Raw genomic sequence first — 15,750 nt, 5'->3', positions numbered from 1 at the left:
CTGTCTGTCTGTCTGTCTGTCTGTCCCCTTGCGGATGTATAGAATGCGGAGCGTCCCTGTCCGAGACTGGATCAAACACCTGGATGCCAAACTCGCACTTGTGATTTTTTCCCCCTCGCCTTTCTTGAGCTCACGACTCACGTATCCGAGTTACACATCAGGTGCTTCATCCACCTGCTCCACCTGTGCCCGACCTCCATCGCCACTGTGTGCGGCTGGGAGTGCTTTTATTTTTTTTCAAAACAAATCATTGCTGTAGCATTTTTTAAAAAGCAAAAGAAGATAATTTGATGACATATTTCATAACTCGCATTTTCCTGTTTTGTCCTTGTCTCTGTCTGTGTCTGTCTGTCTGTCTGTCTATCTGTCTGTCTGCCTTTGTGTTTCATATACACATGATTCGTTTGCCCCCCTTCCTTTTTTCTTTCTTTTTTATCATATCACCATTGCTTTGGCAATTTAAAAAAATTCCACCTTTCTCTTATGGCTTAACTTTTCATTTCATTTTTTCATTACACTTAACTTGCGAAACAACAACAAAAATCAAACATTTTCATTGTCCACCCGCCCCACGACTTGCTCTAGCTGCTGGCTACGAAAAGTCCCGGAGCCTGAACAACATTTCTGGGATGACGGGCGCACCTCTGCGTTTGACCCCCATCACTCCTATCAACAGCGCCCCCTACGAACCCTACGACTCTCCCGGACCTCTCCGCCGCTGCCGCTCTCCGATCCCATCCATTTTGTAGCACAGACGTGGAGGGCAAGCGACCAAGACAAAAACAAGCAACCAAAATAAAAAAATTCATAAAAACATGCACCAAAATAGAGACACTGCAAGCAAATGCACCATGAAGCTAATGATGATAATAACTGTTCGCACTGTAGCAGGGGGTTGAATTTCACGCTTTTCACCAGGGGTGGGATACACGGGGTTGGAGGGTGGAGATCCCAAAGCTTTAACCGCTGAAGAAACTTCACAAAGCTTAAAGTCGCAATTCCTAAGACAAAAGTACAGGCAAAATCAGCAATATTGAAGCTTTTGCTATAAATCCTGGCTTCAGAACAAACAGTAAGGTTATTTCTATGCTGAAATCAATTAGTCACTTTAGTGAGTACTAAGAGTAGACGGCTTTTCTCCCACCTGATTGATGGAATTATAGATTCTGTGCGCATTAGACGCACAACGAGAGCATAAGGTTTTACCTCATCAGATAGCAAAGCTTCACAGATGCCGTCTTCGTACGTAGGAAACTCTAATGCATGCAAATATAATTAAGTAAATCACCAAGGAAATGACTATCCATAAGGTTTGCCTTGAAATATTCAAAAGAAAAGCTGATCCAAGTGTTGTTTTCGTTTTTGTTTGTTTGCTTTTGGTAGTAGAATTATTCACTTTCTTTGGGTTAAACACAAAACTGGTACGTGAACATAATGAGGACACGTTTATCATCTCATCAGCATGTAACAGACGTCTGGTTATTTTTAAAAAATATATATGATTATTATCATTGTCTATTCGAGGAGGTGCAATTCAACCCATCAGCAAGCGCCTGAGGAAGAAAAAAAAAATAGAAAAAAAAGGAAATGCACATATACAGTAAGAAGTGCTCTATTTTTGTACCAGGCTTCGGGAAACTGCAATACGGACCGGCTGGGTGTCTCTGGATGGGCAGGACCAGGACATTGAGTCCATGTAAATATGCTTTTCAGCATCATTACTATTTAATCACTACTGCGTGACCAGCGGGTTGGGTGCAAAGGGTTGCGAAAACATTGTAAAAAAAAAAAAAGTTGGTCATTTTATCCAGGGCATGTAACCTTCTGCACCGCTTCAGGACGCTCCACCTTTTTTCTATCCTAGTGCATGAAGGGAACGTCGTACTCTACAATCTCCTTCTTCCTACATTACTTGATCATAAATATCAAGACATATCAAGACAAGAAGTCGAGCTGGGGTGCTGAGAAACTGAACTCTCAAAGGAAAAAAAAACAAAAAGACAGAACTTCTCTTTATTCTGCTGTCCATCGTCATCATCATCATCATCAAGATCATTCTCATTTTTATTCTCATCCAACCAGTTACTGTAATTCCTATAGTTTGAATGCAGTAAGTTTTTACGTTCCCTTTTTTTATTTCCTCCTTGTTTTCTTTCTGTCTTTCTTTTCTCCTTTTTGTTCTTTCTCTTTTCCCCTTTCTCCCTTTTTATCTGCCTGCTCTGTCTCTTGGATGCCGATCTTCCCTTTCCCGCCAAAATAAAAAAAGGAGGGAACGTTGACTGGATGCTGGACTGACAAGCGGTCAGTAGGAGAAGAAAAATAAAGACTTAATGCTGAAAGTGATAAAAGAGAGTGTATGTGTGTGTGTGTGTGTGTGTACTTGCAGACATTTTGATGCCAGATCTAAGCCTGTCTCTACATTATTAACAAAATCCTCCCCTGCAATGCTGGCTTAGAAAATTTCTCCACCCTTTTTATTTTTTTCCCCTCTTCCGTGGGAACGAATGTAAAGGAACTGTCAGTAGCGCTCACTTTAATTGTGATCCTGCAACAAACCTTCATCATCCACTGTTCTATTGAAACATATACTATTTGTTATATTATGAATATTATTTTTGTATTTCAAACCATTGATTTTTTATATATATATATGTATAGAGAAAAAAAAAGATTTGTACAATTTTACATTCATACCTGCCTGGTGTGTGTGTGTGTGTGTGGGTAGAGCATGTATATGTGTGTCCCCTTATTTTATTTTGACGGTGCCTGCCTCGACGATCATGTCTTGTCTCTTTTCCCCCCTCACTCAAACACACACTCAGTGCTAGGACGAGCCAAAAACGTTAAAGAAATAGAAAATGTAAAAATCACTGCAGAAAGTAATGTGTATGAATCTGAGGTTTGCGCATGTTTTAAAGAGATCAGCAGAAATGCGGTATCTTGTTTATTTGCCATGTTTTGTGCACATGGTTATAATTATTAGCTGTCTTTGATATGCAGAGTCTCGCGTCTTTATGGGGATTATTGGATTATTATTGTTTCATAAGAAGTGGCCATGAGATAGCATACATTTATGGAGGCTGTGAAATATTATTTCAAGGCCACAAGCTAAGTAACCAGTAGCCCCAGTGGCGATTATGACATTCAGGCCACAGGATTTGCATAAGGAGGCATGGGTAACACTACAGTAGTGAAAAGTGTCATATCACACATTTTATACTTATGTTGTTGACTCACGTTCAAGTTTTAAAACTCTATTAATTATTTTGCAATCACAAATACCGCTTATACTGTACAGGGTCGCGGAAGGCCTGGAGCTTATCCCAAGAGACTCGGAGCACTAGGTAGGAATACCATGGTGCCAATCCATCGTAGGGCACAAGCACGCACTCACACACTACGGGCAATTTATAGACAACAATTAGCCTAATCGGCATGTCTTTGGACTGTGGGAGGAAACCCACCAAGCTTTGGGAGAACATGCAAACTCCACCCCCCACAGATCCAAGGCAGGACTCGAACCCTTAACCCTAGAGTTGCGAGGCCAGTGTTAACCACTACGCCACCGTGCCATGTTCAATGCTAAATATATGATCTTATGGCCTTGTCGCCATAATACAGTGGTACCACGGCATACAAATTTAATCTGTTTCGTAGTTCTTTAGGCGGAATTTCGTATTGTGAAACTCGTTTTCATACATGAAATAATATAAATGCAGATAATCTGTTCCAGCCACCCAAAAATATTACAAATGTTGCAAAATATTTAACATTAATTTATGATTCTTCGTGGAACTGGCCGCTTCAAAAACTAAACCAGAAGTTGCTCCCTTATCTCCCTTGTTGACACATCTGGCTCATATGTTGAAAATATATAACATTGAGGCTATAAAATAATATAATACGACCACAAGAAAACATGTACAGTATACTGAATAATACATTAAGGCTTCAAAATTTTATACATCTAGGCCACATACTGTTAAATTGAGACCATAAGATAATAAAAGGCAACAACATATTGTAGTGTAGATACAAGGAATACAGTAGGGGAAATAAGTATTTGATCCCCTACAGATTTTCTAAGTTTGCCCACTTACAAAAAAAAATGAAGGTTCTATAATTTTAATCATAGGTTTATGGTAAAGGATTGATACAGAATATCAACCAAAAATCCAGAAAAAGCAGATAATACAAATGTTATGAATTAAGTTGCATTTCAATAAGGGAAATAAGTATTTGATCCCCAAGCAAAACATGGCTTACTGTAGTACTCGGTAGAGAAACCCCTGCTGAAAAGCACAGTGGGAAGACGTTTCTTGTAGTTGTTTACCAGATTTGCACACATCTTGGGATGCATTTTGATCCACTATTCTTTACAGATTTTAAATGTTTAAGGTTTTTTGCCTGTGGCTTGGCAACTCGAAGTTACAGTTCTCTCCGTGAATTTTCCATTGCTGGAAGACCCATCCACAACCCATCTTCAGGAGGTTCTCACCCAAAATTGTACAACACATGGCCTCATCCGTTGGCCCCCCAGTGCAGCAAAGTAATCTGTACCTTAAGCAGAGAAACAGACCCAAAGCATAATGTTTCCACCTCTGTGCTTGACTGTAGGGACTGTGGTGTTCTTAGTGTCATAGTCAGCATTTTTCTTCCTCCAAAAACAGCAAGTCGAGTTGATGACAAAGAGCTCAATTTTGGTCTCATCTGACCACCCCAGTTTATCCAAATCTATCTCTGTTCATTGGCAAACCTCAGATGGGTCTGTACATGTGTCTTCTTGAGTAGGGAAAGCCTGGCTGTGCTGAAGGATTTCAATCCATGCAGGCGTATTGTGTTACCAATGTTTTGTTTGGTGACTGTGCTCCCAACTGCCTGGAGAGCATTCACAAGCTCCTCCCGTGTAGTCCTGGGCCCCTCATTTTTCTCGTGATTATTCTGACTCCATGAGGTGAAATCTTGCATATAGGGCCATTAATGGTTACTTTGTATTTCTTCCATTTGTAAATAATCCAGCAGTTGTCTTCTTCTCACCAAGCTTCTAGCTGATGGTCTTGTAGCCCATTCCAGCCTTGTGCAGGTCTAAAATCTTGTTCCTGACTTGCTTTGACAGCTCTTTGGTCTTGCCGATGGTGGTGAGGTTTGAATGGAAGATTTTGTGGACAGGTGGCTTTTATACACATACCACATTGTTGTTAGGAGCACCTTGTTAAATTAATATGTGTACCACAAGAGCACATCACCAGTCTGTGAGGCAGAATTATTGTTGGTTGGTAGGGGATCAAATACTTATTTCCCTCATTGAAATGCAACTTAATTTATAACATTTGTATCATGTGCTTTTTCTGGATTTTTGGTTGATATTCTGTCTCAATCATTTACCATAAACCTATGATAAAAATTATAGACCCTTAATTTCTTTGTAAGTGGGCAAACTTAGAAAATCTGTGGGGGATCAAATACTTATTTCATCCACTGTATATTATGGATGCAAGATAATAAAAATAAATTCAGGCACAAGGCAGGATCCCAATCCATTGTAGGACACGCACACCCTCAAACACTCACGCAATTTGGTTGTTAAATGGAGACGAATGGTCCGCTATGGCTAACCCTAACAAAAGCAGTAGAAGAAGAAGACGACGACACTACAGGCAATTTCGGAACACCAACTATTCTAATCGGTGTGTCTTTTTTTTACTATGAGATGAAACCCATTAACTTGTGGTTATTACAGTATGATTTTGTGATCTTAGCATTACTATCTCATGATCTCAAATTGTTATCTTGTGGTCTTAATGTGTTCCTCTGGTGGCATTGGGGAAAAATCATTCCATGGCCAGGACTTGCTGATGTGGCTACAACATACTGTAGTATCTCATTCCCACAGCTTAGTGACTCATAGCCACAACATACAGTAGTATCTCATTCCCATGTCTTAGCAAGTCATGACCACAACGTATCTCATTCCCACGCCTTAGTAAGTCGCAGACCTAGTATAGTACTCATTCCCACGCCTCAGTAAATCATGTCCAGAACATGGTATCTCATACTCACACCTTAGTAAGTCGCAGACACATTCTAAGAGTTGCCACACTTTAGTCAGTCATGGCAACAACATCGTATCTCATTCCAAAGCCTTAGTAAGTCGTGGCCACAACATACTCCCTCATTCCCAAACATGTAAGTCTTGGCCACAGCATAGTAAGTTGTGGCCACAACGTGATACCTCATTCCCATGCCTTAGTAAGTCATGACCACAACATAGTATCTCACTATCATGCCTAGTAAGTAAGGGCCACAAAATAATATCTCATTCCCCGCCATAGTAAGGTGTGGACACAGTATGGTATCTTATTCCCACACTTTAGTAAGTTGTGGCGACAACATCGTATCTCATTCCAAAGCTTTAGTAAGTCGTGGCCCAATATAATCTCAATCCAACACAAGTAAATTGCGGCCAAAGATAGTATCTCATACTCACGTCTTAGTAAGTCATGGCCACAACATAGTATCTCATTCCCACACCTTAGTAAGTCGTAGCAACAACATTGTATCTCATTCCAAAGCTTTAGTAAGTCGTGGCCACAACATACTCTCTTATTCCAACACAAGTAAATTGCGGCCAATCTTTTTTTTTTTTTACGTCTTAGTAAGTTGTGGCCACAAGATAGTATCTCATTCCCACACCTTAGCAAGTCGTGGCTGCTACGTGTTATCCTTAGAATTTTTTTTCCCCACAATGTCACAAGTTCAGTAGCTATCTTATGTCCTCAGTATTATTATCTCATGGTCACAGTATATTAATTTGTGTTTATATAAATTTTTGTATACACAAAGGAAAAAAAAACAATCAGGTCACATGGGGGCCTTATATATTACAGATATGAGATAAGGGTTAGGGTGAGTCAGGTGACTTTTTCAGCGTGTAAAATTAGCATAAGATCAGACTATTCATTAAATTCCAACATGAACGTTTTTCTCACGCTTTTACTTTACATATTGTTCCCATAAAGTCAGGTGTGTTTACTTGAACGCAGTTTCAGGGCAAAACATGGTGAACGTGTTTTTCATATTTCCACTCGTACATGAAGACATTATTATTATTATTATTATTATTGTATTATTATTTTTGCTTTTAAATGCATCGACGGTTCAGCTGATCACATCCTCATCGCATCTTCCTCCTTGTCCTCCCTTTATCACGCCTTCACCGCTGTGCGTGTGCTGATTAAGGGAGCGGTTCCTCAGACCCACGTCAGGTCTTAATGATGTGTACAGTTTTAAACGATGACTTTGTACTCTATGAATGCATGTTGTTGTTGTTGTTTTTTTTCCTTTCTCTTGCGAGCAATAAGGAATGTCTGTATGATTATTATTATTATTATTATTATTATTATTATTATTATTATTAAGAATGTTTTGATAAGTGATTTTATCTGAAGCTTTATGTATGTGTACTATATTCATATGGGTGTGTACATATGGATGTGTAAAGATTCATATGCACATACATATTTGTGACATATTGCATGATGGAGGTGTTTGATGAAGAAAAAAAGTTTTTTTATTTAAAAGGGGCGGGGCTAAATTGTGCATGCGAACATGCTATCAGGTGGCAGAGACCATAATAACTGTAAAAAAAGTTTATTTTTTATTTTTTTATTTCTTTGTGGAATAATGTATCGGGGCATGTGTAAACTATTGTAGTAACGGTTGATTTGTCACGCTCGGGAGCCTTGTGATCATTTCATGATTGATATTTTTTTGTTTCATCTTTTCACAGAGAACTATTCTGAAAGCCCACTGCTTATCAGATATATGCAAAAAGAAGCTGTAACTGTGAAGTAAACTAGAACAGGAAACTCCATCTTCACGTGCACGCTCCCGAACGAACACCCAACCTGTCAATCACCTCCCCCCCCCCACCTCTTCTTCCTCCTCCCTGTAACAACGGTTCCTTCCTCACCAACCTCTCCAACCTTATTTGCATTTTTATTCCTGATTATTTTTTTTTTATTTGTATTTTTTTAATCCTTACATATTCTCTTTTCATGCACTTTTCAAGTTCTGCTGCTGTTTTCCTTCTCTCTTAGTATGCAGAACAGATTATTCAGATTTCCTGCGCATGACGGCGGGACGCTTTGCCTCTCGCCGCCTGCCGGGTGCTCGTAGCCGAACCCGTCCCCCGCGGGCCGTCGAGCGTTTTTAACGAGACCTAAATTGATGTAGCACACACACTATGATGTAGACCAGTAGCAAACGTTTAGTCTTTGTATCCGAAATAATGGCAAATAATGACCGTGAACGAATGTGTAAGACGATGACGATGCTACGACTTCACGTCTTCAGCAGTGCATGTTGTTGTCTCTCTTACTAACCGGAATGCTTCGTCCTGCATCCTTGTGCATCTTGAGATTTTTATTTTATTTTTTTTTCCCCATTCAAAAGATTTTAAAAGAGTTAGACTATAGGCTTAGGAGAGCAGGAGAGGACAACAATTCATCCAAAAAAATGCAGAGGAGGTCGGCACAGGAAAGAGCATCCCCTTTGAACGAACAACCATTAGTCATGTAAAGATTTTATTTTATTTCTTTTGACATAAAAGTGACCCAGAATCTTCTCTGTCTCGCACGTCACTACTCAGGTATCGCGCTCTACGTCGGTCTTTTATCAGTGCTTCCAAAACTTCTGCCTACTCTAAATAAAAAGGCAGAAATAATTTAAAAAAAAAAAAAAAAAGATGACGAAGAGGTTAAGTAGGAACGTGTCCTAAACCTAAAGTGTCCACAGGTCTTCCTTTTTCCTACTGTCCTTCTGCTTTTTTTTTTTTTTTTTTTTGTAATTTCTTCTTTTTTTTTTTTATTTATTTTGCCATAATCTATGACGCTTTATTCTCTCTATGAGTCCTCGCAATCACTTTGACTCTTATTTAATTCTTTTTTTTTATGAATAATTCCTTGGATAATGATATGTTTAAAAAAAAAAAAAAAAAGAAGAAAAAAAAAGAAAGAAAGAAAGAAAAGAAACATCAAAATGTGATCTGTCTGTAAATGGATGTCTAGCCACCGCCGCCACCTAATAAAAAAAAAATACAGTAATTAAGAGTGGGACTGAGAGAGCGAAAGACAGACGGACAGAGTGTATGTGTGTGAGGGACAAAAACGAGTGTGTGTTGAAAGAGGATTCGGCCAACAGAAGAGAAGGCGCCGGGAAATGGAGGAGAGTTTGAGGAAGAAGGAAAAAAAAAAAAAACTGAAAACAGGAGAGAGAGAAAAGAGAGGAGCAAGGAAGGAAGGAAGGAAGGAAAGCAGGAAGGAAGGAAGGAAGGAAGGAAGCTGATCGGCTTCTCAGTGTAAGGATGTGTGTTCTTGCGTACCCGGCGTGTGCTTCCGTATGTGTGCCTTGCTATGTGTGTGTCTCCGTCTGCTTTGTGTTTGGTGTGTGTTTTTATTTTTGATTATTTCTTTGGTTCCTTTCCCTCCTCCGCTCTGTTCATGTCTCAAATGGTGCACTGGTTCTCTATTCCCTATGTTGTAGGCACCCTGTTCAGTAAAGTAATCTAGTCATGAAGTAAGGGCACTTCATGGGGAATAGGGAGGCATTTTGGGACGCAGCCTTGTTTTCTGGGGATTTGGCCGAGCCTGTGCTCCGTCCTCTCCTCGTCAGTCCTCGAGGCCCCTGGTCCTGCCAGATCTCAAACTCTTCCTCAGTCACTGACTGCTTTTGGTTTAAAGGAAAGAAAATGGGAGACGTTTCAGCCCCTCATGTCAAGCAGATCTTGTGGCCCTCAAAGACTGGATCTTTCATTCTTAGGGAGCGTGCCTGTGTGTGTGTGTGTGTGTGTGTGTGTCAGAGAGAGTGTTTGACATTTACAGTACAAGCTTGTTTTTCACCTTTGTGTGTGTGTGTGTGTGTGTGTGTGTGTGTAGTTGTGCATGTCACGGTGAGCCGGCCCGCTTTCTCTTTCTTGCTTTCTACATTTTAGACATTTCACCTGGATTTTAGTTGATGATGTCACTCTTAGACACCTGTGCAGATGTTCTGTGCTTTACAGATGTTTGTCTCCGGCTTTGGCTTTGCAATGATGATATTTTACCAGCTTCTGTTTTTCAGCTGCTATGACAGTTTCTAAGTGTTTTTTCTCCTCTCTCTCTCTCTCTCTCTCTCTCTCTCTCTCTGTCTTTCTGCATCTTTGTTTTTGTCTCTATCTTTCCCCTTTTTCTGTCTCTTACTCTCTCTTTTTCTCCTTATTTGTGTCTCATACATACTCCTCTTTCTGTTTATCCTATGTCTCTTTCTCTCTTCCTCTCTGTCACTCCTTCTGCCTTCCCATTCTTGTTTCTGTTTGTCTCTCTGTCTACCTTTGCCCTTGTCTTCTTCCTCTGTCTTTTCTGGTCTGACTCTTCTTGTATTTTTTTCTCTTTCTGGACGCCTTTCTATGTCTCTTTTTTGTCTCTTTCTCTCTATCTCACCTCTTGTCTGTCTGTCTGTCTCTTTCACTCTCTGTCTCTTTCCCTATCTTCTTATATCGTCCTCTCTCTGTCCTTGTGACTGTTTTTGTATTTCTCTTTGACTATCTGCCTGTGTCCCCTTGTCTGTCTGTCTTTTTGTCTGTCTCTCTCCCCTTCCTTCTGTCGCACATCTCTCTGTTTTTACTCATCTTTCTGTCTACCCCCATGTCTGTATCTCTGTTTTCTCTCTCTGTCTCTAACTTGGTCTCTATTTCTGTCTCTCTGTTCTTCTGTTTGCATCCATTTCTTCCCTTCTCTTCCGCTCTCTTTCTTTTGGTCTCTGTCTCTCTCTATTTTTCTCTTTGTTCGTCACTTTTCTTTCTCTCTAATTCTTTGCTGTCTGTCCATCTCCCTCTTGGTATCTCTCTATTTCTCTGTCTCTCTTTACTTCTTTCTCTGTCTCTCCCAAATCTGTCTCTCTCTGTTTTCTTTGCTATCTGTCCCTCTCCCTGTCTCACTCTTTTTGTTGGTCTCTCTCTCTCTCTCTCATTTGGTCTGTCTGTGTATGTCTCTCTCTCTCTCTCTTTCTCCCTTTCCCTCTCTTAACCTACAGTGCTGAGTTTCTGAACCGGCCGCTGTCTCTCTGTAAAGACGAAATCCGGCAGCGCAGCCTAAAAATAATTCCAGATTCCAACTTCATAAAGTGAGAGAACACACCAGGACAAAAGAAGCGAGAGAAGACAAGAGAAGAGAAGATGAGAGGAAGGAGACGGAGCGGTGCTATTATGGCTTGTGTCTCCGCTCATAGATGGAACCCCTGAATGGATGGATCAAGCACAGGCATACTCCACCGTTACGATGGCGGGACTTTCTACGTTCTTCCAAACCGGACAGTCGTCTCAATCTGGGCTTATTCGCACACATATCAGTATGACGATGGAGAAAGACTTCCTTCCCTCGTTTGCACTCAGCGGTTTCATCTGCTCTCTTTGCATTGAATCTTCTTAAAAAAAGAAAAAAAAAACAGTCATTTGCATGCACTATAGGTGGAAGCTAAAGATTTGGGATTGTCTTCACCGCTTTTTATTTTTAAGGGCAAAGAAATTTCCATGGAAGGTTTCCCAAGCTTGATTCAACTCTATGCAATTCAGCCACTCACTATTTAAAGAGAGAAAGAAGAAAAAAAAAGCCAAGTCAGCAGACGACACTTGACGTCACACTCTTTCCAAACGACGGAGGGTCAGGAGCCAGCGTCTGGCACGGACTCGCGTCTGCAATGAAACTCTCCTCTCATGTACTGCAGCTAAAAAACCTTCATCGGACCTTTCGTTTCATCCTTCAGACGGGCGAATCCTCATCAGGTCACGTCCATGACCCACTCACTGGCATGTGACTATAACAAACAATACACGGGAAAGACGCTCAGCATCCCTTCGTCCCTGTCTTTCTCGTGTCTCTCTCCAACATCTCAGCATTCCTCCTCCTCCTCTGTAGCTGAACTGCATGGCATGAAAATAAAAACAACAACAGCGACAACAAATGATCGTTAAATCCTGGGTAGATGACGAGCGTACAGGTCGCGGGACAATCCTGACCGCGTCCACGGCTACGCGACACGGTGGACTTTCTGTTGATGGACAGAGGGGGGGTGAACTTCAAAAACGAAACACTTAAATGGAGAGAGAAAAAAAAGAAACACACCAATAATCCGAATGCAAATTGAAAAAAAAGAAGAGAAAGAAATGCATTTTCTGACTTTGTTTACCAGCATGATAAAAAATTGCATGACTCTGCTTCGAAAAAGTCCTCACCCAACGTCCCCCCCAAACACACACACACACACACACACACACACTTTAACAAAAAGAGAAAAAAAAACTAAAAAAAAAAAAGAAGGCTTGGAATTATTAGAAATTATTAAAAGAGCAAAATCCCTTGCAGGTTTATGTTATATGCAACTACATTAAAAAAGTTATATTATTTAAATAAGAAAAAAAACCTATATTTTGTTTTACTAAATAAAATAAAAAAACGGGATATATATGTAGGACTGCGAGATACAGTCAGAGTGTAGATATTAGACACCCCTGAGAAATACCTGCTATTGACTATAAAACTAGTTCTGCTCTTCATTTCCATACAAAAATAAAAACCGCCATTTTTTTCCCAGATTTTTTTTTTTTTTTCCTCTCCGTTCCTAATCTTAACTCTTTTCGTCCTGGGAATTTACATCTTCCACCATTTGCGGTTGGTCACAATCCATGCAATTACACATTTATTCATACTGCTCTGAAGAAGCACTTAGGACGTGTTGACCTTTGACACCATTGTCAGGTCAGAGCTCCTTTCCTGTGTGCGATTAAAGACTTTTAAAAAGGGATTTCTGTAGCACAAAGCTGTAAGAGCTTAAGTTGAAACCTGCGTTAAACTTCACTGTGCAAAAGTCTTAGGTCATTCCCGGTTGTGTTTTAAAGCAAAATACAGCAAAATATCTGTTAAAGAAAAATACCCAAAAGAACCCAGACCCATTTCTCCTGTAAGGGAAATGATAGGGGATGGAACACAGAGCACATGGAACACCTTAGGAAAGATTTTAGGGTTAAAAGCTCTATGCGACATATCTCACAGCGATATATTCTTAATTAGTTTTATGCAGTTAGAACAGGTTAAATATGAAACATAAGATTTTTAAGAGTTTTATTTGATCATCAAAGCTGTTAAATAGGATGAAATGAAACAAGCTTTTTTAATATTAGCCAGTGGTGCAACATGTGCTACCATACGAGACCACACCACCATATTAGAAATATTTGTCTCCATATTATGACCATGTGACCATATTATGCCATGGGTCCGGAAATTCACAGATTGTCACATAACTCTTCATTAGACGTCACTTAGGGACTTCATCAGTTAAAGTCGAGGATAAAGATGAATAAGGAACTTTCCAGGACTTTTAAACGTCCTGGGATGCCGTGGGTCCTTACACGCTACTGATGCAGGTGTAAAATGATATTAAAAGTTTGAAAGTCAATTTGGACTTCTTTTTGTGTAGCGTTTACTCATTGATATAATGTCTGTTGTACCAAGTTTGTAAAATAACCCAATAATACAACTTTCTACCATTATTCGTTATTATTTATTATCGCGCCACAACAACTTATTGTTGAGACACATACAGTGCAGATCGCCGTTATCTGTCCATTTTATTTCATCCTCAACTCTGTCCGTTTTATTCTATACTTCTGTCCCCTGAAACCATTTGTGTGAATTTGATCAAACCTTCACGGAACTTTTATTAGGAAGCATAGATGTGGACTCAATATTCCATTCTCTAATGACGCCACTTGTCCAGTAGGACATTAAGAAAATGTAGCGCGTTCAGTGGGCAGGTGACAAGTCTTCCATGGAAGACACACATGTTTCTTACTCGAGTGGTAGTTCTGCCCGTGATTTCACCTTGCCGTTACATAAATCATATTTTTCAGTGTTTTTGTCAAAATTCAGTCCATTTTGAATACATTATTCTTGACACTGTTATTATTGGTTAAGCAGTTTTAGGAACCTGTTGCCTTATAGTATGTTAACGAAAGCAATCCAAAAGGCATCTGTAAATCAGTACAAATAAGTTTAATCATTTATTTGCGACAAAATAACAGCAGAAGCTTCACTACCTTCACACCACGCCGCAGTGGTCGAACTGTGTTATTGTAAGATTTCCAAAGTCACCTTCACTGTTAATCATCATTTTGCCCATCAGCTTAATGTAAATAGGCTGTACCAGGATTCTTTTGTTAGATTAAAACTATGATGTCATTGACACACATCGAATACAGCAACCCCATGCACACCAAATTACCAGTGAAGAAGTGGTTTAAGCTGTAGTATATATACCAATAGTCAACCAGTTGCATCAGTCCATCAGATTATTTGTTACTAACTGGTCTTCAATGTCAAAAAGAAATTTATTTTATGTTTTTTCTGTTAAAATCCTTCCTTCTTGTTCTTTTGGAGCAAAGCTACGTAATTACTAACAGTTATGTTTCAGTTAGAATAATAACAAACAATCAAAGACTATAGAGTAGAAGATGTTACATTAAAATGTTAAGGTTTGGTTTGGGCATCATGGCAAAACATGATATACAGCTTTTAATAACCTGTGACTAGCCAGTGCAACGTAACTGAATGACTTACAGTACTGTGCTTGATCCAGCCCTCGTTTCTTCATATTTTGCTTTCAAAGAGACGGACTGTCTTGTAGGAATAGTTTTCCAGACTTTCTGAAGGTCTTTTTTGTCTCTCATGTATTTTTAGTCCAGTCCCAGTACCTGAGTAGTTTCAGAGGAATCTTTATTATTTGTTAAGCCACACAGTGACCTATAAATCATTTAAAGATCAAAACAACTAACTTAAGGCATGAATCAGTGAGAAACAGGTCCAGGTGATCAGGTCAGTGATTAGTGTACTCCTAATGCTGAATGCTGAATGGTTGGAACAGATGAGAGGGGAAATGAAATCGCTGCTGAGGTTTTATCTATTGTTTTTTTTATTTTAACTTTAGGCACTTGTAGTCTGTCGCATTTGTTCCCATTCATCAGTTTAATCTACATCATTTATTATGAAGAAACGAGGGGAAGACTTTTGCACAGTACTGTATGGACGTGCTCGGTAAATTACAGGCGTTTTTTAATTTGCATATACGAAAAAGAAAATAATTCGTCTGGAAGAAATTTATAAGTTTGGCTAGAGTTTTTTTTTTTATTAATGACGATATTAGGTAGAAACCAGAAAACACATGATATTACTGCATTAAATAACATTTCAGCAATCATTTCCACAATTTTCCACAAATAATTAATAAACAGTTGCTTTAAATATAATTTTCTTCAGTGACCTAAGACTTCTTCACAGTAAAGTGTCTTTTGAGGTTTTGGAATTCATGCATTTCATTTCTTTCAGTTCTTGTTTTTGTTTTTTGATTTTTGATTTTTTTTTTTGCGCTAAAATAGTAGCCATGCTAGCGAAGCAGCATTTCCAAGAGATTAGGAGTATATTTTGATTATGATTGTTTTTTTTTTTTGTTATATCCTATATGATCCCATGCATTCCATTTCCATCTAATCTCCTAATCATTTCAATACAGTAATAAAGACGGTAGCAACCGCTGATGTGTAAGAGCAATACCATAAATTAATGACTTTTTTTCAGTCTGTTTTCTGTTCCTTCCCAACCCTAAAGTGCTTTAAATGCCAAAATATGGCCACGATTACATTCAGACCATACAGTACAGTAG

At 39.3% G+C, this 15,750-nt stretch overlaps 1 protein-coding gene across 3 annotated transcripts in view; it reads left to right on the top strand.

Annotated features, from left to right (window-relative positions):
- Window positions 1-15,184, top strand: part of kcnc3a (potassium voltage-gated channel, Shaw-related subfamily, member 3a) — a 111,151-nt gene extending 95,967 nt beyond the window's left edge. The window contains exons 5-6 of one of the 3 annotated variants that reach the window (XR_008365803.1): window positions 7,790-9,358; window positions 11,071-15,184. Coding sequence is in view for 2 of the 3 variants with exons in the window: in XM_053514751.1 (XP_053370726.1) it covers window positions 586-749 (164 nt within the window). In the remaining variant the exon portion in view is untranslated. Of the gene's footprint in view, window positions 1-585; window positions 4,002-7,789; window positions 10,304-11,070 lie in introns of those variants that run through there. The other 2 variants (XM_053514748.1, XM_053514751.1) reach the window with 2 other exon arrangements.
- Window positions 15,185-15,750: the final 566 nt, after the last annotated feature.

Source organism: Clarias gariepinus, chromosome 16 (genome assembly GCF_024256425.1).
Source record: "Clarias gariepinus isolate MV-2021 ecotype Netherlands chromosome 16, CGAR_prim_01v2, whole genome shotgun sequence".
In the NCBI taxonomy this organism is placed as follows: domain Eukaryota; kingdom Metazoa; phylum Chordata; class Actinopteri; order Siluriformes; family Clariidae; genus Clarias; species Clarias gariepinus.
This window is presented reverse-complemented; position numbering and strand designations above follow the sequence as displayed.